The sequence below is a fragment of the Polyergus mexicanus genome, unplaced genomic scaffold (assembly GCF_030449975.1).
Source record: "Polyergus mexicanus isolate NDT 795.1 unplaced genomic scaffold, iyPolMexi1.0 SCAF_2, whole genome shotgun sequence".
NCBI lineage: Eukaryota > Metazoa > Arthropoda > Insecta > Hymenoptera > Formicidae > Polyergus > Polyergus mexicanus.
In genome coordinates, this window is record NW_027223322.1 from 7,457,195 (window position 1) to 7,480,033 (window position 22,839).

The 22,839-nt window shown below is 35.5% G+C and overlaps 4 protein-coding genes and 2 long non-coding RNA genes across 13 annotated transcripts; 3 read left to right on the forward strand and 3 right to left on the reverse strand.

The window, feature by feature from the left end:
- The first annotated feature begins 180 nt into the window (after positions 1–180).
- On the forward strand, positions 181–3,565 carry LOC138944764 (protein CNPPD1). 2 transcript variants are annotated; one of them, XM_070315726.1, is made up of 6 exons: positions 181–374; positions 439–605; positions 836–929; positions 1,117–1,322; positions 1,430–1,558; positions 1,972–3,565. In XM_070315726.1, the coding sequence occupies exons 2-6, from the start codon at positions 561–563 to the stop codon at positions 2,749–2,751; spliced, it is 1,254 nt and encodes a 417-aa protein (XP_070171827.1). In that variant the 5' UTR covers positions 181–374; positions 439–560; the 3' UTR covers positions 2,752–3,565. The 2 variants fall into 2 exon arrangements, with proteins under 2 accessions (XP_070171827.1, XP_070171826.1); XM_070315725.1 differs by having other exon boundaries at positions 181–605.
- LOC138944765 (uncharacterized) lies at positions 1,972–6,772 on the reverse strand. 2 transcript variants are annotated; one of them, XM_070315728.1, is made up of 6 exons: positions 6,141–6,772; positions 5,810–5,935; positions 4,828–4,854; positions 4,266–4,333; positions 4,000–4,203; positions 1,972–3,482 (listed from the first exon to the last, which is right to left on the reverse strand). In XM_070315728.1, the coding sequence occupies exons 1-6, from the start codon at positions 6,460–6,462 to the stop codon at positions 3,402–3,404; spliced, it is 828 nt and encodes a 275-aa protein (XP_070171829.1). In that variant the 5' UTR covers positions 6,463–6,772; the 3' UTR covers positions 1,972–3,401. The 2 variants fall into 2 exon arrangements, with proteins under 2 accessions (XP_070171829.1, XP_070171828.1); XM_070315727.1 differs by having other exon boundaries at positions 4,828–4,869.
- Positions 6,154–7,780, forward strand: LOC138944768 (uncharacterized). The gene is made up of 3 exons (XR_011448869.1): positions 6,154–6,752; positions 7,063–7,191; positions 7,705–7,780. It is a non-coding gene; the product is annotated as an uncharacterized lncRNA (long non-coding RNA).
- On the reverse strand, positions 7,244–9,514 carry LOC138944767 (uncharacterized). Of its 4 annotated transcripts, none has more exons than XR_011448868.1 (7): positions 9,044–9,514; positions 8,725–8,851; positions 8,326–8,465; positions 8,022–8,234; positions 7,876–7,956; positions 7,536–7,787; positions 7,244–7,463 (listed from the first exon to the last, which is right to left on the reverse strand). It is a non-coding gene; the product is annotated as an uncharacterized lncRNA (long non-coding RNA). The 4 variants fall into 4 exon arrangements; XR_011448865.1 differs by having other exon boundaries at positions 8,326–8,461; positions 9,044–9,512; XR_011448867.1 differs by having other exon boundaries at positions 7,592–7,787; positions 8,326–8,461; positions 9,044–9,511.
- Positions 9,506–18,374, forward strand: Nelf-e (negative elongation factor E). Of its 3 annotated transcripts, none has more exons than XM_070315729.1 (4): positions 9,506–9,854; positions 10,280–10,770; positions 10,893–11,138; positions 17,812–18,374. In XM_070315729.1, the coding sequence occupies exons 1-3, from the start codon at positions 9,765–9,767 to the stop codon at positions 11,134–11,136; spliced, it is 825 nt and encodes a 274-aa protein (XP_070171830.1). In that variant the 5' UTR covers positions 9,506–9,764; the 3' UTR covers positions 11,137–11,138; positions 17,812–18,374. The 3 variants fall into 3 exon arrangements, with proteins under 3 accessions (XP_070171830.1, XP_070171833.1, XP_070171832.1); XM_070315732.1 differs by lacking the exon at positions 17,812–18,374 and adding an exon at positions 11,354–11,713; XM_070315731.1 differs by lacking the exon at positions 17,812–18,374 and having other exon boundaries at positions 10,893–11,298.
- On the reverse strand, positions 11,559–21,660 carry LOC138944762 (uncharacterized). Its single transcript, XM_070315723.1, has 3 exons — positions 21,267–21,660; positions 17,831–18,182; positions 11,559–16,646 (listed from the first exon to the last, which is right to left on the reverse strand). Exons 1-3 carry the CDS (start codon positions 21,431–21,433, stop codon positions 11,919–11,921), a joined length of 5,247 nt encoding a protein of 1,748 aa, XP_070171824.1. The 5' UTR covers positions 21,434–21,660; the 3' UTR covers positions 11,559–11,918.
- Between the last annotated feature and the right edge of the window lie 1,179 nt (positions 21,661–22,839).

Sequence of the window (22,839 nt, forward strand, 5' to 3'; positions counted from 1 at the left end):
TAGATCTTTAGATCCAGCTAATTAGGGCACATTCCACTTAACGACCGCAACGCTCGCGAGCATCATCTGTCTTTGTTTAACTTTCGGTGAACAACAAGGATGAAATGATACCGTGAGCGTCGCGATCGTTAAGTGGAACGCGCTTTTAAGCGGGGCACACACTTTTGCATAAGCGCATAATCATAAGCATAAGGAAATTGATTAGTCCATTTCCTTATGCATAAGGAAATTGACCAATCAATTTTCTTATGCTTGTGGTATGCGTTTATGTAAAAGTGTGTGCTCCCCGTTTTAGTCCCCGGTATTGCAAAGCGACAATTCAACGATTGGTTCTGCTGAATCCATTTTTTTTTTTATGTTTCCAACCTATTATCGTAAGCATGTCAAGTATGTTACGTGGTTTGGAGATACAGCTGACATATATTTTGGTTTTTTAAGAAATTTTACGTCTCTCTCATATTGATGAAGTGACTGCCTGAAACACACAACAGCATTTCTGGTTGATAAGCATCAAATATTATAAAGAAATTTATGGTATATATAAACGTGAATACTCAACAATGACAAACAGCTGGCAAGAGATAAATGGGCCAGTAAACTCAATGGTAAATACATACATATATGCAGTTTTATAAATATTTCTACATATATATTTTTTTATGTATATTGTGAAATTTGAAGGAAAATTATTCATTTTTATCAAAAGCATTTTCCTTAAAATTGAATAGTGTTTTGAAAAACATTTAAATTATTTAATAAAAACATATTGCGCGTTTTTCAGTATTATTCATTCACGAACTGAATTTTTTGATACATCCTACTTATTTTGTTACAGGATCTGGAACATAACGAATTCTTGAGACGCATAAGAAAGTCATTGTACTATTCTAAATTACCAAAAATTAACTGCCTAAGTTTACCAGTTACTGGTTAGTATAATATTGAATTGTGAAAACTAGCATTATTATAATTTATTGATCATATATGATTTCTATATATTTGTATTTTATTTTGCTGTATAATATTTGTTTTGTAATATTATTACGTACAAAAATAAATTTAACGTTATTTAATTTAAAAAAAGTAAGATTTACGAATTAATTTTTTTGTTTTCAGAATTGGCAGCTGAGTTTTTTACAGAAGCAAAGAGTAGTCACACGTTAGAAAAACTCGATGTGGAGGAAGCAAGCAGAATATCTAGAAATGCATGTGTTTCTCCTTGCTCGCTTGTATTAGCTCTGCTATATATTGAAAGATTAAAGAACTGTAATCCAGAATATCTTCAACAAGTAGCACCATCTGAGTTATTCTTAGTTTCTTTGGTAATTATTTTTTCAGCATTACAATTATTATTTAAATCATAGATTTTAAAAATAATTTACATGGATATTACAACATTATTCAAATGGATTTTTATCAAAATTATCAGATGGTAGCCAGTAAATTTCTGCACGATGATGGTGAGGAAGACGAAGTTTTCAACAAAGAATGGGCAAATTCAGGGCAAGTGACTATATCTCGGATGAATAAATTGGAAAAAGATTTTCTTGCTGCAATCGTAAGCACATATTGTCTTATATATTGTTTTCAAATTATGAAATATATTGTTACATTAACAAAATTATGGCTAAAATTAAATAAAACTGTTTAAATCTTTCTGTGGTATTGTAAAATTACAGTTCTAATTAAATTTTGATTTAAACTTGGTATATAAAATTTCTCTAATTTAATTCAATTTTTGATTGTTTTTATGCGATAAAATTGAATTATCTATATTAAAGCGCGTTTTAATTAAATAAGTTTTTTAAAGTTATATATTAAATATTAAAGAAAATAAAAAATCAACAGATTATACACTATCCTTACTTATTCATATAATCAAACTTATCAATTTAATAAAAAAATTGTTTACTACAATCATATAATCATAATTAAAATATTTACTATTTATCAGAAGATTTTTTGTCACAGAACTGGACGGTATTAGTACAGCAACAAGACTTTTGGGAAAAATTGCAACAACTAGAGAAAGATGTAGCGTATCAGGAAGTACAAAAGCGTGGATGGTGTTCATATACAGAATTGAATTGTCTGCTAAATTCTGTTCAACTGATTGCATTCGCGCAAACCCTGATAAACGTCTCCTCGATCTGCTTAGCGACCTATACTGTTGGTTTGGTAACTCTCGTAGGATCCACTTTGATTGCCCATTTCGTTGTACAAAGTTGTTTACCTGGAGCTTCGCTAAGTCCGGGACAATCTACGAATCTGCATACGAATTTCATGTCAACCGATTTAATTGATGTATCGATGAATACACGATCTCAAAAAATCAACGATAATCTTTCGACATCCTCATTAATCCAGGACGAGAATGTTGATTATTCTGCCGAGACCGACGATGATGATAACGACATAGCTGGCTGGCAGTGGTGGCTCAATTCCATGATGACTTGGCTGCCCGAGTATTGCATCTTGGAGAACGATGTCGAGTTCACAAATTCCACTAGGAGATTGCACATTACTAACGACAAATTCTCGTTTAATTCGACGCAAGCTATAAAGATAAGGAAGATGGAAAAGATAGACAAGATGAAGGATTTTGCACCAGAAGACTATCGCCGCAATGTGAATTGGAAGGAAGCATTAGGAAACATTATTGTCTCAATCAGGCTGATAGTTGGAAACGATCGGGCCAATTATATTATGAAAGTCGTTCATTCATCGATATCTTTAAATATTTACTATTAGCTTTCTGATAATGCTTTGCCTAAACAATCTCTTTCACATATAGACATATATCTGTATTTTTTGTACTAACTTTTTGTAATCTAACATTCGATACTAACATATTTTTCCAAATAAATATCTGATATTGTGCATACTACGAGAGAGAACATTATGTGTGTTTCTATCATCTAAAGGCATTAAATATTATATATTTATTTGATTTTACATGAAATAAATATATGAATGTGTGAACGAAAGGGTCAATATTTTTTTGGAAGTTGATATTAAAACTATTTTCTTTTTTCTAGTTTTATCTTACATAAAAAGCAAAAAAAAAGTTTCTTCTTTATTTATTTTTACTTAATAGATTCAGTGCTGGATTAAAATGCCAGCACAATACCATGCAAGAAATAAAAGATCTATTGTTATAATAGTTAAAAAAGAAAAATTATGATATTACACACACATACTTTATGTTCTTTACACAGCCTATAACATCCTATACATTTATATATTAAATACATTTATTGGGACAAATTTATTGCGGCAGTTAAACATTAAAATTATAGAAGTCTATAGGCCTTTTTGACACAAAGTGCTTGCTATAAGTGAGATATTTAATCCCATGTGTAACTTAACTTAATTCATTTTTCAATCGTTTTTCAAGCAATTCAGCTACTGCGGAAAAGCGCAGCTAGGGGTATAGGTGTCATACCAATGAGACATCCAATCGTAACTCCGATGACTCGGCCCTGTATTAAATGGAAAAATTGCTGATATATATGAGTTACATTATAAATAATTTCACTAAATAAAAATTTATGCCAAATTCTAATTCTCTCGAAATTTCTTTGTGCAAGAATAGTTATAATGGTCTGAATAACTGAATAACCCCTGTTCTGTTTGTCTCAAAATTTATAATGTAAACTTCTAAGATAGCAATATAAAAAAGTTTCTTAAGAGATACATGATTATACAGAATTTATTTCATGAATATTATATATATATATATATATATATATATATATATATATATATATATATATATATATATATAATATAAATATATTTAAAAAATTGATTTTTCTCTTATTTCATTTCTAAATTTTACAATATTATACTTATATATATATATATATATATATATATATATATATATATATATATATTAATGTTATAATTTCAATAAACAATATACAAAATAAATTTTTATATATCTATTGCTATACTCGAGTAATAATTTAATAATATAAGACAAAGCAATCATACCAAGTTCGCTGCTATTCGTGTCCTAGGTAAATTCAACTGTGCTAATGTCAACTTGGGCGCTTTAAAGCCGACTTTCTGGGCGAACATCTCAACGTAATGCACTGAGCCGATTCCAATGACATCAGATACCGTGTTGCCCAACGCGGCTGCTGCCATGGTCGAGATCGGAAACCTTCTGTTCAAGATCAGTTCGATTTGATCGCCCTGAAACATCGTTCTTAAAAATCGGCACGCGATAGAACAGTGAAAACCTGTGAGATACATACAGCAACAATCATGATGAAGTTGTCAAGAAAACCAAATCCGACGAACGGAATTGCGTTTGCAATCGCGACTGCAAAAATACAATAATTGTTTGAGATTATTTGTATTTTCGGAATTATTAATATTATTATATAAATGCAAAATTTTTGCATAATTTGCATTTAAAGCTTTACTAAAATAAGATTTCTTTCACTAAAACAAAATCTTATTAACTGTTTTGTTCAAAATTTAATTTATGCTTTTAAATATTAAATAATTGTGTAATAAGCTTCAATATCAGATACCAAAACTTATTACAAAGATTCTGATATTTGTATTCAATTGTGATCTTAAAAATATATAAAATTATCAAATATTTATATACAAAAGGAATACAGCTTCTGAGTAACATAAATAATGATTGTGTCATCGTATATATAATAGCTAATCTTTTTACATGAAACAGTACTAATTAATGTATCATGCAAGAAAGCAAACACAAAAAATAGATAAGAGACAAATACAACTGATTGTTTACTTGCAAACATATAATTAAACAGCCATGACATGGAAGATAATACATACCTAGCATCATATCTTTTGTAGTTGGTTCTGGAACGTTTTCAACTGCAATGAGAAAAAGTACAATATAAATCTACAATTGTTCAACTGAAATTATAACAAATATAATTATTTTATGAAACTAGCAAACACCAAATACTACAATAAAACGAATTTATTCTACTTTTCGTATACGAAAATTATATATTTGAAATGATGTATTCTTTGATGAAAATATTTCAAATAAAAGAAAGAAATTTTTTAAAGAAATTTTTAAGCAGAAAGGGGAAACTAATGAACAATTATTTCTAATAGTGTATGAGGGAAAATGAATACAGAAATAAGGAAAGGGTTTCACGACTACAGAATATCCTTAAACTTTTGCAAAAATATATAATCATTTTAGCATAATAGAAACACAAATCTGCTTGATAACATATAATGTGGAATAGTTTTAAAATAATTTGAGTAAACAGTTACTTCAGAAACACTCAGAAATAAAATGTGTGGAAGAAGAAAAAATTAATATAAACTGATTTCCACAGTAGAAAAACCGTTTAAAAAAAGGAAGGATCAGAGAAAAGTGTTCAAAATATTACCTAACTGTGGTACTGTGGTTGACCGTGAAACATCCGAAAAATTGTGTCAGAATAGAAGAAATAGGCAACAGAGTTAGTGTGATTAGAAAAAGAGAAAGAGAAGAGAAGAGAATGAGAGAACGAGGAAAGTTCAACTTACAGAATAACATCCATGGAGATCGCATTGCAGGAAAAAGATTCCATTATATCCAAAGATAAATAACAGTCGAGGTTGTTAATTTTATTTTGTGACATCTATAGATGATAAATCTAAGTTAATGTTTGTAACACTTTATGAATGCAACAAAGACTGGTACACCTCATCAAAGATATTGAAATAAAACTGCGCTTCCTCCTTCAACTTTTCTTTCCTTGACAAATAAAACAATAAAATATATGATTCAAATAATAAATAAGAATATTCTTACCATACTTGCGATTTAACCAATCATCTGGCATGGGACAGAAGGTTCCTGTAGGATCCACCTCGCCCAGCGATGGTATTTTGCTAGGTCTGCCAAGCTTGCTCCTCCATCGGAAAGCTGCCAACTGACCTAGCAAAAAGGCAAAAACTTTATAAAATATATTTATTTTGTTAAATTATAATATATGTGCATACTGTTAAATAATAAATATGAAATTCCGTTAAAAAAAATTTTCTACTAAATCTTGATTCTCAAAATAAAATAAATATTATATGTTAATAGTCAAACGTTTATTAAACATAAGTTTCTTACAGTCCATAAACAATGAGCTTACCTTTATAGCCAGCTTTCTCCTCCTCTGATTTGCATTCATTCAATGCAGCTAAAAACAGCTTACGCTCCTCCGAGGTGAGCTTCGAAGTCAGTTCCTTTGCTTGTTGCTTCGTCAGAGCTTCGATGATAGTGTCGTAAGAGATTGGAGTTTTTATGGAAGAGAACTTTTTACTTAGAATGTTAACGATGCATAACGTCAAGGGGCAACATCGCGACAATGCATTATTGCGATTGTTAGAACAACGTAATTGTTTAATGTTGAGTTGTGCGATGTCTCTCGAAAGAAATCCTCGCCGATTAAAAGCTGTCATCAACACGCACATCTTGTCAAAATTCGAAAACTCGGACGGTTTAAATGAGAGGCAATTTATTCGTCGAATCGTGGAATATCTAGCGCGTTATCTTGAAAATTGTCTAGAACAAACCGCGGAATGTGGGAAAAGGTTCAAGTATCAAATAGGATATGGGATCCAATGATATCGGACAGAGCTTCTTCGAAGCGGTGACGGTGACGTCAAACACAAAGAAATTCGAACCTACGCGTAGTAATGATGGAAGGGGCGAATCGGGATGAATTTTTGCGCACATGCGTCAATATGTAACTGACACATGTGTAAGGTTACACCTTACTATTGACTCTATACATATAATAGTGTCGACTATATATGCATTTATACTATTATTTATTTATTTATACTATTACATACATTTTTTTAAAGATTTTGTTAGTTGTATTTTAAGAGACACACATTATGAAAAAATTAACTATATTCTGTGCTCTGTTACAGAAAAATTAAAAATTAAATAATTATTAATTATAATATTAAAAATTAAGAATTAAATAATTATATATTATTAACTATATAGTATATCAAAAATTAAATAATTATTAACTATAATATTCTTTGCTCTGTCATTTTCAGAAAACAACGTTTGCTTCACCATTATATTCTTCCTTTATCTTGTACTCTCGGAAAATCGCTTAATCCGATGTTACCTCAGGCCAGGCTTTCTACTTTAATCCTGTTTAATCCTATTCTACTCCTTACCAGGTAGGATTTCCGAACGTAGCAGCCCATGAAAGATTAACGCGCGTTTTTCGAATGTGAATTTATTAATAACTATTTCTTACAGTTTGTAGTATCGTCCAAGGTTACGCATTAATATATATATATAATAATATTTTTATTGTCAATATATCATTCTAAATTTCTTTTTCTTTCTGTGCCTTCAAATCTTCTAGGAGCCATTTGCGTTCCTCTGCTCTTCTTAAATCAGATAATACTTCAATCTCTGCATCTGACATTTTATATCTTGTCTGTGCCTATACAATGCAAAAATATTACATAAGATTATTATCATAATAGTATTAAACATTGTAAATATTGTATTGTACATTTGCAAATTGGATTTTGTTACAGCAAATATAATATGTACATAAGTAATATGTACAAATATATCAGATGCAGAAGCAAAGCTAATTGATGTGTTTATTCCATTAATCAAATGTGTGCCTGAAGATAGTTGTTCAATAAAATTTAAATTTGTGCTATTTTTTGTTATAGGAGCATTCGAACATTCCTGCCTCCCACAAAGCTTGTAATTTTAACGGATTTTCTATTAAACCAATTTATAATAGAGCTGTTTCCTGAAAAACAAATATATTTTTATTAAAGAATTTTATTATATACAAAATTATCTGACATAATTGTTCCACTATCAAGCATCCTACTTACCGCTACACTCTTATTAACGAATACCACCATTGCTTTGCCTTTTTTTGCAGATGACACGACGAGTGCCACTATGTCTCCATACTTAAAAAAAAAAAAAAAGTATAATGGGGTATAATTTTGGAACTGAATGATTAATAATTACTTACTTTTGAAAACATTTTATGTAAAATATCATAATTATATCCACCATTAGATGGATCGTTCTCCTGTGTCTTCCATCTAATTTTTATTATGAAATCTCCTGTTCTAGATTCCTTTTTATGAAATTGTTTGCACAGTTTATGTGTCCGTCGTTTTTCTATGAATGCTTCCTCCTCTACTAATCTTTCTCTTTCTTTTCGAAGTTTTTGTAATTCCACCTATAAATAATTATATATTTTACAGATCTCTGTGGAGTACTAATAACCTAAAAAATATTATATTAATTTTAAAGGGAAATTGATTGCATACTTTCACTCGTCAGATTTTAACTGATTATAAGATGCCTCACGCACCTCCAAATCTTGTTTGAACCGTCTCCTTTTGGCATCAAATGCTCTACTGCGTTCTTTTACTCGTTTTCTCGCAGCAATACTTTCATCATATGCTGCCTTATTTAATAACAAAACATTTTAATAAATTAGATTAGTTACAAAACTTTTCCAAAGTCTAAGAACAGATATATTTAATGATGTTGATAATACAAAGGCTATTTGGAAATCAATCTCTAGTAGGCTTGCAAAACAAGAAAAAAGAAAAATATTTTATTATATATATATATTTGAGATATATTTGATATATATATATATATATACACTGGACAGACTTCCAAATAGCTCTCATAATAAATTTTAAACAAATGTTACTCACTCTAGATTTTCTATCATAATAATTTTATTGCTTCTGATAGCTTGCAAAATTCCACTGCTGCATCCCGATTATGGGGATTTTTATCTGGATGGCAAGTTAAGGATTTTCTCCTATATGCCTTTTTAATCTGGAAATGTGAATAAATAATTATATATGATTTAATATATAATACACTATTGATAAGTATAAAAAAAACTACTAGTATAAATATATATTAAAGAAACTACTAATAAATTTAATATAACATTATTTACAAAAGTACAATGTATTTTACTCCACTACAAAATATGTATAAATATTTCTAAGTAAATCAAATTACCTCTGCCAATGTAGCTTCGTGCTCCACACCAAGTATCTCATACAGATTCATTATCAAAGTTGATCAAAGTATTTTCACTGGTATTCACAGTATAAGCGCAAAGCAGATGTGATTATCTGATTTAAGGTTATATTGTAGAACCGGCCTTATTGTAGATCTGAACTAATTCAATGCAAAGAATCGATTGTGCGCAGTCGCTATTAAAAAGAGATGATAAATGTTGAAAAGAGATGCTAAATAAGGTTATGGGTCTGTTCTTTGCAGTTGAACTGGCTGCACTGGTTCAGAGTTTATCTTTTTCTGTCCCCATTAGAAGGAGAAGGATGGGCTCTGAACTGGCTGCACTGGTTCAGAGTTTATCTTTTTCTGTCCCCATTGGAAGGAGAAGGATGGGCTCTGAACTAGCGCAGCCAGTTCAGCTGTAAAGAACTGTAAGAACTATTGGCTCTCGCGGAAATAGAGTTTAATGGCTGAACGCGACCAAAGATAACGCTTTTAGCGCATTTCTCGAAACCATTCATATATTCATCCCGTTTCAAGGGTAAAAACTTTTAAAGGATTACGAGCAACACCTAACTACTACCAGAGAAACTTTAAAAATTCTTAAGTGTAGAAAGTTGTGGAAACAGAAAAAAAAGAATAAAAGTGCAGATATAAAATAAATTTATAATTTTGGTATAAAAACGGATTCTTGAAGTATTTTATTTATTGTTGATATTACATGCAAAACATGGTGTACTTGCACTTTCCGTCAAACTTAACGGAGGAAGAATTGATGCTGCAGGCCAAGTACAACAAACTTAAGAGAAAGGTATATAGTAAGGTTATGTTTACTTTTTAAGTTAAACGTGAATGCGTATTATATGTGTGTATTTTTGTGTGTGTGTATGTGCGTACAATTATTGCAATAAATTATAATAGGAAGATCAAAGGAAAAAAAAAAAATAGGAAACGAAGAAATGTATTAAAGAATTAAAAATTAATAATATTGTAACAAGTAATAACAAAAGCCTATGATAAGTTAGAGATATAAAGAGAAAGATATTGCATATCCTTTTCTTTATATATATATATATATATATATATATATATATATATATCTTTTAATTTATTTAATAAATTGTAAAGTTAAATTTCTAAATTTATTTGCAAAAATAAAATATTATTCTCAAAATAATAATTATATTTACATATGTCTCTTTGATTATATTTTTATCAATCACTTTTTGTTTATAGAAAAAGGCACTGCAAGATTTAAAAGCCCCTAAACAGGAAATAGAACGTATTCCTCAAGTGCCAAAACGTCCTACAGAAGCAAGAGATGCTCGTGAAGTAGCAAAGAAATTAATCAAATCTGGTGTAATCACAGCTCCAAAGACACCTAAACGACCAGAGCAAACTTTTAAGAGATCTCGCGGACTAGAAAGAAAATTAAACAGTACAGAAAAAACAGTTAGTTCTTACCAACCATTCTCAGCGACACAGGAAGAAGAAGAAACAGAGGCAGTGAGACCAAGAGTAAAAGATTTGTACAATAGTTTTGTTGGTGCTCAAGACACTGGAGACAGGAGTGTCAGCGACACGCAATCTCCATCTAAGCAAGAGGTTAAACCACGTGCAGGAAATACGATATTTGTATGTGGCTATAAGATAACAGAAGATTATCTTAAGAAACATTTTCAAAGTTTTGGAAATATTGTTAATATTTCAATGGAAGTAGAAAAAAAGTAAATACAAATTATTTTTCCTATATATACAACACTATCGATTCAGAACAAATATATTAAAGATATTTTTGCAGTTATATGATATAAGTAATAATTCTAATCTTTCTATATTTTTTTCTTAGCCGTGGCTTTATAACTTTTGAAAAAGCTGAAGCAGCTGAAAGAGCAATAAGTGAAATGGATGGTAGTATGGTCTCTTCGATCCAATTAAAAGTATCATTAGCAAGAAGACAACCTATAATAGAGCCTGTGACTGATACTATGTCTAGTTCTATGTGGTCACCGATAGCAGCTAACTATTCACAAAAAAGCGCACATAAAGACAGACGTGATCTTAAAGTGTATGAAGAGGATCTTTTTCAGTAAATGTAAGTATTTTTATATCACTCGTAGTTTTTCAAATGTTAATATTATAATTTTGTATGATATTACCTATTTGATATATAAATATATATATATATATATATATTGTATATATATTGTATATATATTGTATATATAACAACTTTCCTTTTAATTTATTTCTAATGTTCACTCTTTCATCTCATTGTGACATATTCCATGTCATTTTTTAAATTGATAGTGCACACAATAACATCTTATATATGCATATGCATCAGACTATTAAAATACGAATAGGAACTGAGAAGGAGTTTACGAACAAAAAGATTGCTTAATAATCTAATTAGCATAGATACAGATACAGATTTTTTGCTATATATTTTCTTTTAAATGAAAAAGAAATTATATTATTATTATATATATTATATTATCTGAAATATTTAATAATCTTTTTAAAAATTTACTTGCATATATCATAAAATAGATAAATTCTACCGAAAATTGTTGTAAATAGTATACTTCAGGTATTAATTATACATTTGGCACAATGATAAAATTACAATTTGTTTGTTACAAACCTGGTATTTTGCTTTATTTTGAAGCTTGTATAAGAACTATAATACCATTCCCCACAATTCCTTGCTTTGTCGTACTCTGTATTTTTTTTATTATTTTCTTCAACACAAAATTATTGTTATATAAAACAAATTTATACAAGAATATGAAATTTTAATTTCTACATACCAATGAACTATTTATGAATACATGTACATATGATGCAGGCAAACTGAATTGTAGAAAATATATTATTGAGGAGGATTAAAGTAATCCCAATGGTGAAAATGTGTTACAGTTTGTGTGCTATTGAAATAATATATCAACAAGCCTACGATCAAAAGTAATAGAGCACATATTACTAGTTCTACTTCTCTAATTTTCTCTGTTGTGTCATCTATACTTATTGTGGACATTAAATACCTTGTAAAATGCCTCATGGCTTTTATACCGGCCGATCGAAGAGCTCGGAGAAGTTGCTGTGTAGTGTCTATAACACCAGGTTCTATATTAATGTGTCGATTTGTTTCACTCAGAGAAAAATATTGCATTGGAATTTCAGAGGCTGGAAAGGCGATTAAGTGAGTTGTGTTTAAAGGAAAAGAAGATACTGGAAATTCAGAGGATTCCCTTTGTCTCTCTCTAAGGGATTGTCCTGTATCGGAAGAATGGGAAATGACGGCACGCTGCGGTTGAGCGTCCTTAGAGACATTATGTCTCGTGTCCGAAGAATAGGAAATGATAGCACGCTGTGGTTGAGCATCCATAGAGGTACCGTGTCTCTGTATTGTTGATTCAGGCATGTCGGGGGTTACAGAGATGGCTGGTGGCAATGAACGGACTGGGGACGCGGTTTGCCGCGTGATACCTTTGCTAGGTGAAGGGGATCTAGACCTCGACTTGCGAGGAATCTGTTCTTTACTATCAAACAAATCATCCTTGCTGCCATGAAGACTCGTAGATGTTGTGCTCAGGTCGGCAACAGTAGTATTAATAGTAGTAGTAGTAGCAACAATAGCAGTAACAGTAGAAGCAGCAGTAGTAGTCTGGATAGAGCTATTCGGAGGTTCGGCGACTCGTGTTTCAACGCGTTCTGGCGGCTGTCTCGATCCGGAAGGTCGAGTTGAAGGCACATCCGACGGAGAATACGAGGCACGAGATTCGTCGACATGAAAACCCGATGTGGTTTGCGAACTCAAAGTTAGGGGATGTTCGGAATCTAAAATGTGTAAGGACTTATCTTGAATATCTTGAGCAACTGTGAGCAAATGTGTGATGAATTCGTCTTTATCCTTGGATTCTAATTCATCTATTGCAAGTGTTTGGGAAGGGAATTCTTTGGCTTGAGCAACTGAGAGAACGTGTGATATCTTTTTGTCCTTGATATCTATTATGTCTGTTTTAACAACCTTTTGATCCTCGTTAGTCTCCGTCTCCTTGCCATCCGCGAACGTTGGTTCATTCACAATGGCTTCGTCAGATTCTGCCACTTCTTGCGAATCTTCTTGCGAAACAGATCCCTGCTCTTGAATTTGATTGTTGTCCGTCATAGGAATGTCGGTTATTTTGCGACTCGCGGACTCCTCGCTTTCGCGGTGTCTCTCCTGCACTACGGTTTCCAAATGGCTTCTAATCGCCATTAGTTCCCTGATGATGGCTGGCGAAAAACTCTCCTCCACGGAACTGGTGCCACCCATCATGCCCCCCAATTCCGACGCCGTAATCATCATTGCGTCCACTTCAGACGCCACAATTTTGTGCGCTTCTATCTGTGATACGCTCAACCGATCGACCTTCAAGTCGCCAACTTCGAGACTGCTGATTCTCAACGGTTCGTCAGATAGCAGACCTGAGGATCTGATCTGAGATCGCGGTTGCGGTTCTTCCGCGACGCGTTCTTTCAAATGCGGCACCGATCTGTGCTTGTCTTCTAAATCTGTTTCTCTTATCGGCGACGGTGTCGTCAGTGACATTGTGTCATACGCCATTCGGATGTCCTGTTCTTGCTCTTCTTCTTCCTCTTCATCCTTTCGTATAAACTGCGACATGGGTAGTGGCGGTACGGGCGGCGTGCCTGTCCTACTTGGGCTGGGTATGCGTTCCATTGATACCATCACTTGTGAACCTGATCTTGAAGGCGTCACTATGAGTTTCGCCTGAGTGATCTCCTCGATCACCATATCATCTGGCAATGGGTCGGTTTGCGTCGCTGCCGTCATCTCCATTGTCTCTGAATACTCGAACGGGGTGCGAGGTCGTTCAATGATTGCATGCTCTTTTCTCGCCCTGGGTGGTCGCGGCGGTGCCGGAAGCGGTCGGCCTTGGATCTTGTTAAGCGTTCCACCGCGGAGATCTCTGTGCTCGATATCTTCTGCGTCAATCTCGATGTACGGCATGGATTCAGCGGGTGCTAGAGTCATACCGATGGTTGTTTCCGATGCTACGCTAGTATCCCTCGTTCTGACGGGTCCCAGAGTGCTATACGCTCGTTGAGGTCGCCTAGGCGGGGTCGGTCTCGGCGTTGTAGCGAACTTGTTGCGTTTTCTCCTAGGCGGCGGTGGTCTGGGCGGTTTCTCCCGCTTCTCTACGATTGCGTAACCGGATAAATCCCGCACCGAGTCGTTCTCGTCCTCTCGCGGTATGTCCTCCTCCACGTAGCCGGCTTCTGGAAGAGACTCCGCGCCGTGCGATGTCCTATCCTCGTCGGCGGCGACCGACGTCGCCCTTGAACGGGATCGTCTCTTCGGCGGTACCGGTATCGGTTCCGGTGCAGATTCCGCCCGTCGGTGCCGCGTGTCTAAGTTTACAATGTTCTCGCGACTGACGGACATTATGACATCATGCTCAATTAACGACTGATGTGATCGTAATGATCTCATCGGTATCACGGGCTTCTTGAACTTGGCAATTTCGATTTCCCACTCGTCATCAGGATGACCATTACAGATTGGTGCACTTATATCGCCATTTCTCCGGTCCATCATCGTCTCTCGGTGCGAACGCTTCCTGCGTACTGGTACGGCGGGTGGCGTGGCTGGAAGAACGGACGAATCGAGTATAGCAGACATCGAGGGAAAGAGTATCGATGTTTCCACCGGCGGTTGCGACTGACTGCGTAAAGATGATCTCGACTTTCTTCGCGCTGGCTTTACCACGACTATGTCATCCAATGGTTCCTCCGATGGTTCCAGTTGATTCCCCTCCGTCTGATATACTATGCGATGTCTGGAATCGCTTCTAGAATCGCTTCTCGTGCGTTCACGGAACATCTCGTCCACGATCGATGCCTCTCGACTGCATAGAGCTGCCGCCGCGCGTTCCCGTTTCGGTCTAGCCGGTGGTATCGCTTCGATAGACCGCTCCACCGCTAATTCTTCCTTATGTTTCCTCAAAGTTCGCGTTCTCATAGGACGTTGAGGCGGCGGAGTAGGTGGAAACTCGTCATCCTGCAAGGCGCTGACGATTTTCGATTTGAGAGCTTCTCGAATCTCGTCGGTTAAGTAATTGTCTAAGTTTATATCGTCTTGACTGATACCGCTTGCCCGCACGAAGAATTCATCAGAATCAATCTCTTCTATGACTCCTCGACGCCTTCGATCGCAGGAACTACCACTAGACGCTTGATGTTCCCGATCGGATTGCATCGAAGAAGGCTCATGTTCCTCTTCGCCCTCTTCTAATTCTTCTTCTTCATCTTGCTCCTCCTCAGACGCCATTTTATGCGGTCCATATCGTCTCGGATCTACGGCCATGAATGCTCCATCGTATCCTTCTCGTTCCAAAACTCGCGGTATATCCTCGTCCAAAGATAGTGACTTAGGAATTGGTCTGAATTTTCCCTCAAGCATCATTTCTTGATCTGCATGCCAATCGTCTCGAGTCATCGCATTTTCATCCTCTTCGATTTCGTCTCTGTGAACGCGTTTTATTTCTCGATCGTCATATAATTTCGGATCTATCACTTCTTCCTGTTCATATAATTCTTCCTGCCGTTCCGACATTTTATGGGTTCTCCTCGCTGGTGCGAGATGATCCGACATCTCTGATGACTCTTGCTCATAGTCCATATACTGTATCTCTTCTTCATCATACTGTTCCCGTTTTCTCGTATCCTCCCACGGGATCGCGCGAGCCGCTGCCAATATCTCCTCTTCTGTTCTGGCGGACAACCTTGGCGGTTCTTCTATCGAATTCTGATGCCACGGAGGAGAGCCATCACTCGCCGCTGCCTCTTCCTCCGGACGATCATGAATACAACTCGTGTTCCCGAAACGCTGGGTCCATCTGGCGCTGAAAGATTTCCCTTTCTGAGCACGAGGAAAAGTCGCACTCTCCGCGGATTGAGTTCTAGAATCCTTGGGCGAGGATGTCGCGTATTCATCGCGCTTCTTGGACTTTCTGTCGAAAATGCGCGGATACGTGGCGAACTCGAAGATGTTACGCTTGGAACCGGCGGTAGACTCGGTCGAATGTTGCTGTTGTTGTTCGCGCAGAGAAGGCGGCCGTTTGATGCGAGTAAGCGCGTCTGACAAACGGATGTTGGGCTTCTTGATATTGAACTTTGGCCTCTCCGGCAAGTGGAAGCGCGACTTGTCCGGGAAACTGAATCTTGGTCTTTCCGGCAGATGAAATTTGGATCTGTCAGGCAAACTGAACTTTGTTCGATCGAGTGGTAGGCTGAATTTTGCCGTCTTCTCGGAAATAGAAGTTCTTATCCGGTCCATTCTGCTGGGTCGCTTTTCCGCCGATTTGCGAGATTTTTCCGATTTGCCGCTGCTTGCTGCCGTCGATCTTGTCGTTGTCGTTGTCGTCGTTGTCGTCTTCTTATCCGGCTTCTGCCGTTTTTGCGGGAACGAGAATGTAGGACGCTGAAAACCCCGGAGCCGAGAGCGCAGCTTACTAGCCTGCGTCTTCATACGCTGAGATAAGCCGCGAGCGCCGCGTCGAAGCGGTAGTTCTTCCATCGCCGACGAGTCTACCTGGAATAACAAATATGCTTCCATGAGAAATGATGCGGGTTGAAAAAGAAATTATCTAATTTATAATTGTCTCTTAAGATACTTTAAAAATTAAAAATATATTAAAAATTAAGAATTTCCAAACAAAAAAGTATACTATACTATAATGCAACGTAATACAAAGAGTAATTATAAGATTTTTAAATTGCAATATATTTTTTAATATTAATTACTTTATGGCAAAAACTTTTCTGCTTCATAAAATATAAAAACTGGCACACTTAGATATTATAATATTGGTCAAACACAATCCTCACTTTGAGATCACAATGAAAATGAATTAGTATCGTGCAAAAACGTTCGACATGCAATGCCATTTAGAAACATGCAAAGTACATTAAAAGCGCATATTTTAAATTAATATGACGTAACTAGTCACAGTAATTAATCGCAAAGTAAGCCATATATTGATAGATTTAGAAAATTTCGAATTTATTTATTTATTGGATTCATCGCAATTATCGCGAAGACTTTATGTATCACAACAATTTGCGCGAGGTAGTTTACGTTCTCATTGAAAAATACCGACAAGGTCGAAGAATGATTAATATTTCGACAAGCCATACATATTCTTGGATCCGATTGCATAATCGAGATGGAGAGAGTCGAGCTTTCTGGAACGTGTTGGGAGTAACGCGATTGCACAATCGGACAGTGACACGTTTGTGTCTCCTTTTTGCACGCAAGTTTCGCTAAATATAGGCAGGCAGGACTAAAGACAACAAGATCAATCTCACAAGCCTCGTGGTGTTTTTAAATTCCGGGGGTTTCCATTGTGGTAGCTATATTTAACCGCTTTTTCACATTATTCTTTTTTATTCAATTTATTAAGAAAGAGCCGTGGCAGCTGTGATTCTCGAAGATGAAGTTACTATTGATTCTTTTGAAAACCATTTTAAAAAAAGGACAAACCAATATAGTATCGATATATCGTTAATATAGTTCCATTATAGATTATGTCTAGTTCTAATGTAATAGATATTATGTGATGGACTTTTTGGAATAATATTTATTTTTGTTACATTTCTTCAGAAGTTGTTCTCAGACTAAACAGATTTTTCTGCGATAGCAAATTTTTTTTTTCCGTATGCACTTTCCTATGATTATTCATTTTTTTCCGGCCAAGATCACGGTGGGGACATTACCTGACTGGTATTGACCTCGCCATCGGTCCTGGACTCGGTGCAAGGAGTAGGCGCGTCGAGAAATCGCTCCTCGAGCCTGTCCTGGAACTGCTGCGCTGTGGGCTCCTGCTCCTCGGAAGTATCGCCGGTCCCACCGAGCTCGCGGCCCTCCATCGCGTTGTCCTCGATCTTGCCATCCAGTGGAAGAACCAAATCGCCGTCCAGTATCAGCTCCGGTGGCAACCGGCCCCGGTCGTCGATACTGTCGTCGCTGTCGGCGACGGGCATCATCACGTCCGTGTCGATGATACGTACGACCGGCGCCATCGCCGGATGCGGCGGCAACGGCGCGATCGGTTCGTACTCGTGCTCGCTGTACCGAGAGGATTCATGATTGTATCTTATTATGAGACTCGAATACAATTAAAATTCTATATTACAAATAAAAATGTTCACTTTATATATATAGTTTTGCGGGCGATTTGCAATGCCACGTAAGTGTCGAATGTTTGTAAATGTGTCTTCAACGAGATGCAAGGAAATATCTTTGTTATACTTTGCAATGTGTGAGGATTAGAAATCTAAAAAAAAAAAATTTTTTTTCTAATAGAAAATTGTCTTTTTTATTTAAAAAAAAAAGTTTTTTCTTTTCATTATTTTTTAAAAATATAATATAATCTTTTCATATCTTTTTTGTTAACATAATAAAAAAACTAAAGTTTTATATTTTTAATTAATTTTTTTCGGAAATAGTTTTAATGGATTATTGCGGCGAATTATATTAAACTCGACATGATTCGGATAATTTTCAATTAGATCCATAACAAAAATTTTTATTAATTAAAAATAGTAGTTAACTATATAACCAATTGGAGAATGCGAGCTACATTTAAAATAATAATGGTTAATTCAAGGCTATCATCTAAAAAGTTAAAAATAATGAAAGATCAATTTGCAATAATCAAAATATAAAGATATTAAATATCTGAAAAAAAAGAGGTTTGTTAATTTTCTCGTTAAAAAAACCGTTTTTTATGAAGAAAAACATTTAGTTTTTTTTTTCTTTTATTTACATTTCTAATGAGAGTAGAAATGTCGAACGAACAAACTGCAATCGCATGCACGACGAATTTATTGTCACGATTTACAATTCGCGCGTTAACATCATTGAGATGTTCCAAGTAACAATTAAGATGTCTAAAATATAAGTTTTAATATCGAAAGTGATCACGATATTCGTATGAAAATGTCATAATAAAAAATAAACATTCCTCTTTCACGATCTATCATCATATCTATAACCCATACAACACTAAAGCTTGCAACAACATTGCTGCAACATTGCAATATTGCATATTGCAGTTTAATGTTGTAGAAATATTGCAAAGACATTATTTTACAATATAACTTCAGCAATGTTACAGCAACATTATGAAAATATTCCAAAAGAAGTATTCAATAATTGCTAGTTCATTTGTTTACCGCTATGCGGCGCATGTTGCGCTATCTATTCCGCATTTAATTTTTAGTCACGGTGATTATATAAAGTTTACAAAGAGCGGCTAATAAGATTAAAGATATAATAATTATTTTTATTAGTTTAAGTTGTATGATCTGACCCCAACACGGGGAATTCAGACATTGGACTAAGAATTCTTTTAATAGTTTCCATACTTATATAAAATCAAAAATTTGATAATAATTTTCTAATATGCAAGATACTTCAGAATTTAATAAATAAATTTTGAGATTATATAAAGACGAGAGAGATGTGAAAAAAACTCATTGTATGCGTAAATCCACCACAATCTTTTTGCATCCGGATATCTGAATATTTCGGATACAAAGAGATTGCAAATTTACACAATTGCAAATTGAGTTTTTTCTTATTTCTCTTAGATACTCTCTGTCACTGAAGGAAGTCGAATGTGTAACCAAAAATTTACATTTTATAATTTCGTTATTATTATAATACAGAAAATCTATATACACACTAGATGCTGACTCTTATATTCCTAATTTCTTATTATTTTTTTCATATGTTAAGAATATTATGTTGATAAATATACATAAAGCATTATTGCATATATATTATATTGCTATGTTGCTGCAATATTATTGTATATTGCAATATTTCTGTAGGCGGACATTTTACTGTTGCTGTAATATCATAACAACGTTGCAGCAACATTTCGCAATGTTTCTGCAATGTTGCAATCTTGCAGAAAAATGTTGTTGCAATGTTGTTGCAATCTTGCGGTGCTGTATGGGAATAGATCAAGATACACACTGCAATATCACATGTATATAAAATTCATTTCAAACGTGTCTCTTGCGTATTTTCAAGAACAATGTATCTTGTAATTTCTTCCATCCGATCATGATATATCGTCCCACATGTTTCGATGATCTCTTTTTGATCTCATGAGACCAATGCAAACGAATGGAGGACGAAATTACACAGGATATCTACATCGGAATGGTCATGTCGATCGAACAAAACTCATCAACCGATATGTTACTGGTGTCATTGATAATTTCACGTTTTGTTCGTTTTAACTTGACGAATCGAGTAAAAATCGATATATTGTACCTTTAGCATCCCTTTCAACTGAGTAGTAGTATTTTTCAGTATCTCCCGTAGACATTGTACTTTATGTTTTTTTATATTTTCTAAAAATATGCTACTCACAATTTTTGTATTTAAAGAATACGATTGTAACTCCAAGTAAACATTTTTTTACATTATTTACTTTATAAAGTAGAAATTTTGAATATGAATTCGGTAAGTTGAATTTTCGATGCTACAGATACAAAAAAAAATGATATAAACGTTAGAGACGCAGGATTATCTAAAAAAAACATCTGAAATTTTTCAGATTTGAATTTTTCAATTTTTATTCAAATTTCAAAGATCTTCCTTACATTTCAATGTTGTTTAGAATACATCTTTTAGAATACTACGATTGTTACGTCCTCGTGTGAAGAAAAATCGAAATTATTTTTACGTAACATCGAGACAACATGTAACTATGTAGCATCGAGATTCAGACTCACTGAATCACTTTCGATGTCTGCTATAAACGCGCTCCATACAATATCCAATACACGGTCTAATTGTTCCACGTTGGACGTCCATCTCGGGGAGGTCATGGCGTATACCGGTACGCGGATGCGGGACGCGGGTCGCGGACGGGGAACTGGACTTGGCGCATTTGGGAGCTGACCGAGCTTTCTATCTATAGCCAGCCGGGCGAACCTTAAATAGCCGCGATGGTCTACGACGTGGTTTCGCATTGATGTAACCTATACCCGATGCGCGACGAAGAGGACAGGTGGGTCAGATAATCTCGCGATGGCAGAAAGACCACCTTACATCATCCGTGTGGGCGAGGGTAGACGATCAACGCGTTTAGCGCCAGTTTCGACATCGGTGATAGAAGAAAGATATACTGACCTGCAGCGGACCGCAGGTGGCTGCTGCATCGTCCTGGATGATGGTCTGACGAGAAGAGCACGTCGTTCCGGCAGAAGCGAGTCGCTCTGGTAGTACTGACAGCCGCAACGGACCTCGCGTCCGAGGCTCGACGTCGACGAAGCGCGTCCTCGTTGCTCCGGCTCCATCCCCACCCCCGGAAAAACGACGCCGGTGATCCACCTCCAGTCTTCTCTTCCTCTGCCTGTCTACTTGATTTGACGTCGACGATCAAGAAACGACGACGACGTTCCGTAGTTCTTTCCGAGACGTCGTCCACGAGACGTCCTTCGTCTCTCGATGAGAAAAGGAAGAAAGAGAGAGAGAGAGAGAGGGAGAAATAGTATGGAGAGAAGGAGGCTGAGCGGTCGCTAGAGGAGCCCGCTGCAGCGGCTCCTAGCCGACTCTCTTCTGTACCCTCGGCCGTCCATCGCGAGCGCGACCGGAGCGGACATCAAATTATTTATAGCAGCCACCGGTATTCGGTGGGCCGCGACACTGTCTCGGGAATGCCCGAGTCACCGGATCACCTGGTGCATCTGCGATCATCGTCGCAGTACACGTGTACTGTCGTGACAAATTTTATGGCTGGTGCATCACCGCGCGCGAGAGTATTTGAGAGGCTGATCGAGAGGCGGTGTTTCTTCTCCCCTTCATCTAGTTTTCGTTTGGTAGAAGAAATCGCGTCATGATTGGCTAAGTATCAAAAATAATGTATTGTGTTAATACGATATTTGTTGGTATCTCCGGTTATCGAGAAAAGCGATGAATTGATGTGACTGTGAAATACGACATGTACATAATTATTCGAATCTACTGTCATCCTTCGGTGTAGAATTTCTCAACGATAAAATATTCTACGTTACATTAGCATCACTTACCGCTGTCTTAATTATCGAAGAAGGTCACTTGTGCAACGGCAGCAGTACAAGCGATTCAATAATTCTTTCGCGTTATTTTAATTATGTATAGTCATAATTTTTTTTATCGTTATCATAAAAAAATAAAAGAAGCACGATTCTTAAGATAAGATCCTCGAGTCTTCTAAAATCCTCTACTTTCGCTTATTAATTATTCTTCAGAGATCTGCAACTAGTACAAAGCAGGAGCATGTCGATAAATCTGAACAAAAGTTGAACGTGCATCTTCGGTGTTTTCTCGAAGCGATTTTGATTTGAAATGGCAGGACAAAGATCGTGCGGCTTGATTGAAAGATGAAATGTTTTCTCCTTGGACAATCTCGTTGCAATGACACACATATTTTCACAAATCCAGCGTAATACGAAGAAAGCATGAAGATTCGGTATAAGACTGTGTCATATCTTGGCATTCAATGCCAACATCGCGATATAATATCGTTGATGATACCTAAACAAATATTAAATTTTTGTTAATACGCCTCGGTCAATGTAAAAATAATTTGTAGAAAACAGTCGCGCATTTGCGCTGTGCATTCTTCTTGAAATCTGCATTTGTAATTGTACATATTCGTAAAATGTATATATAAGTGTGTCTCAAGATTACCGGCATATCTTTCATGTCTTGAAAAAAAATA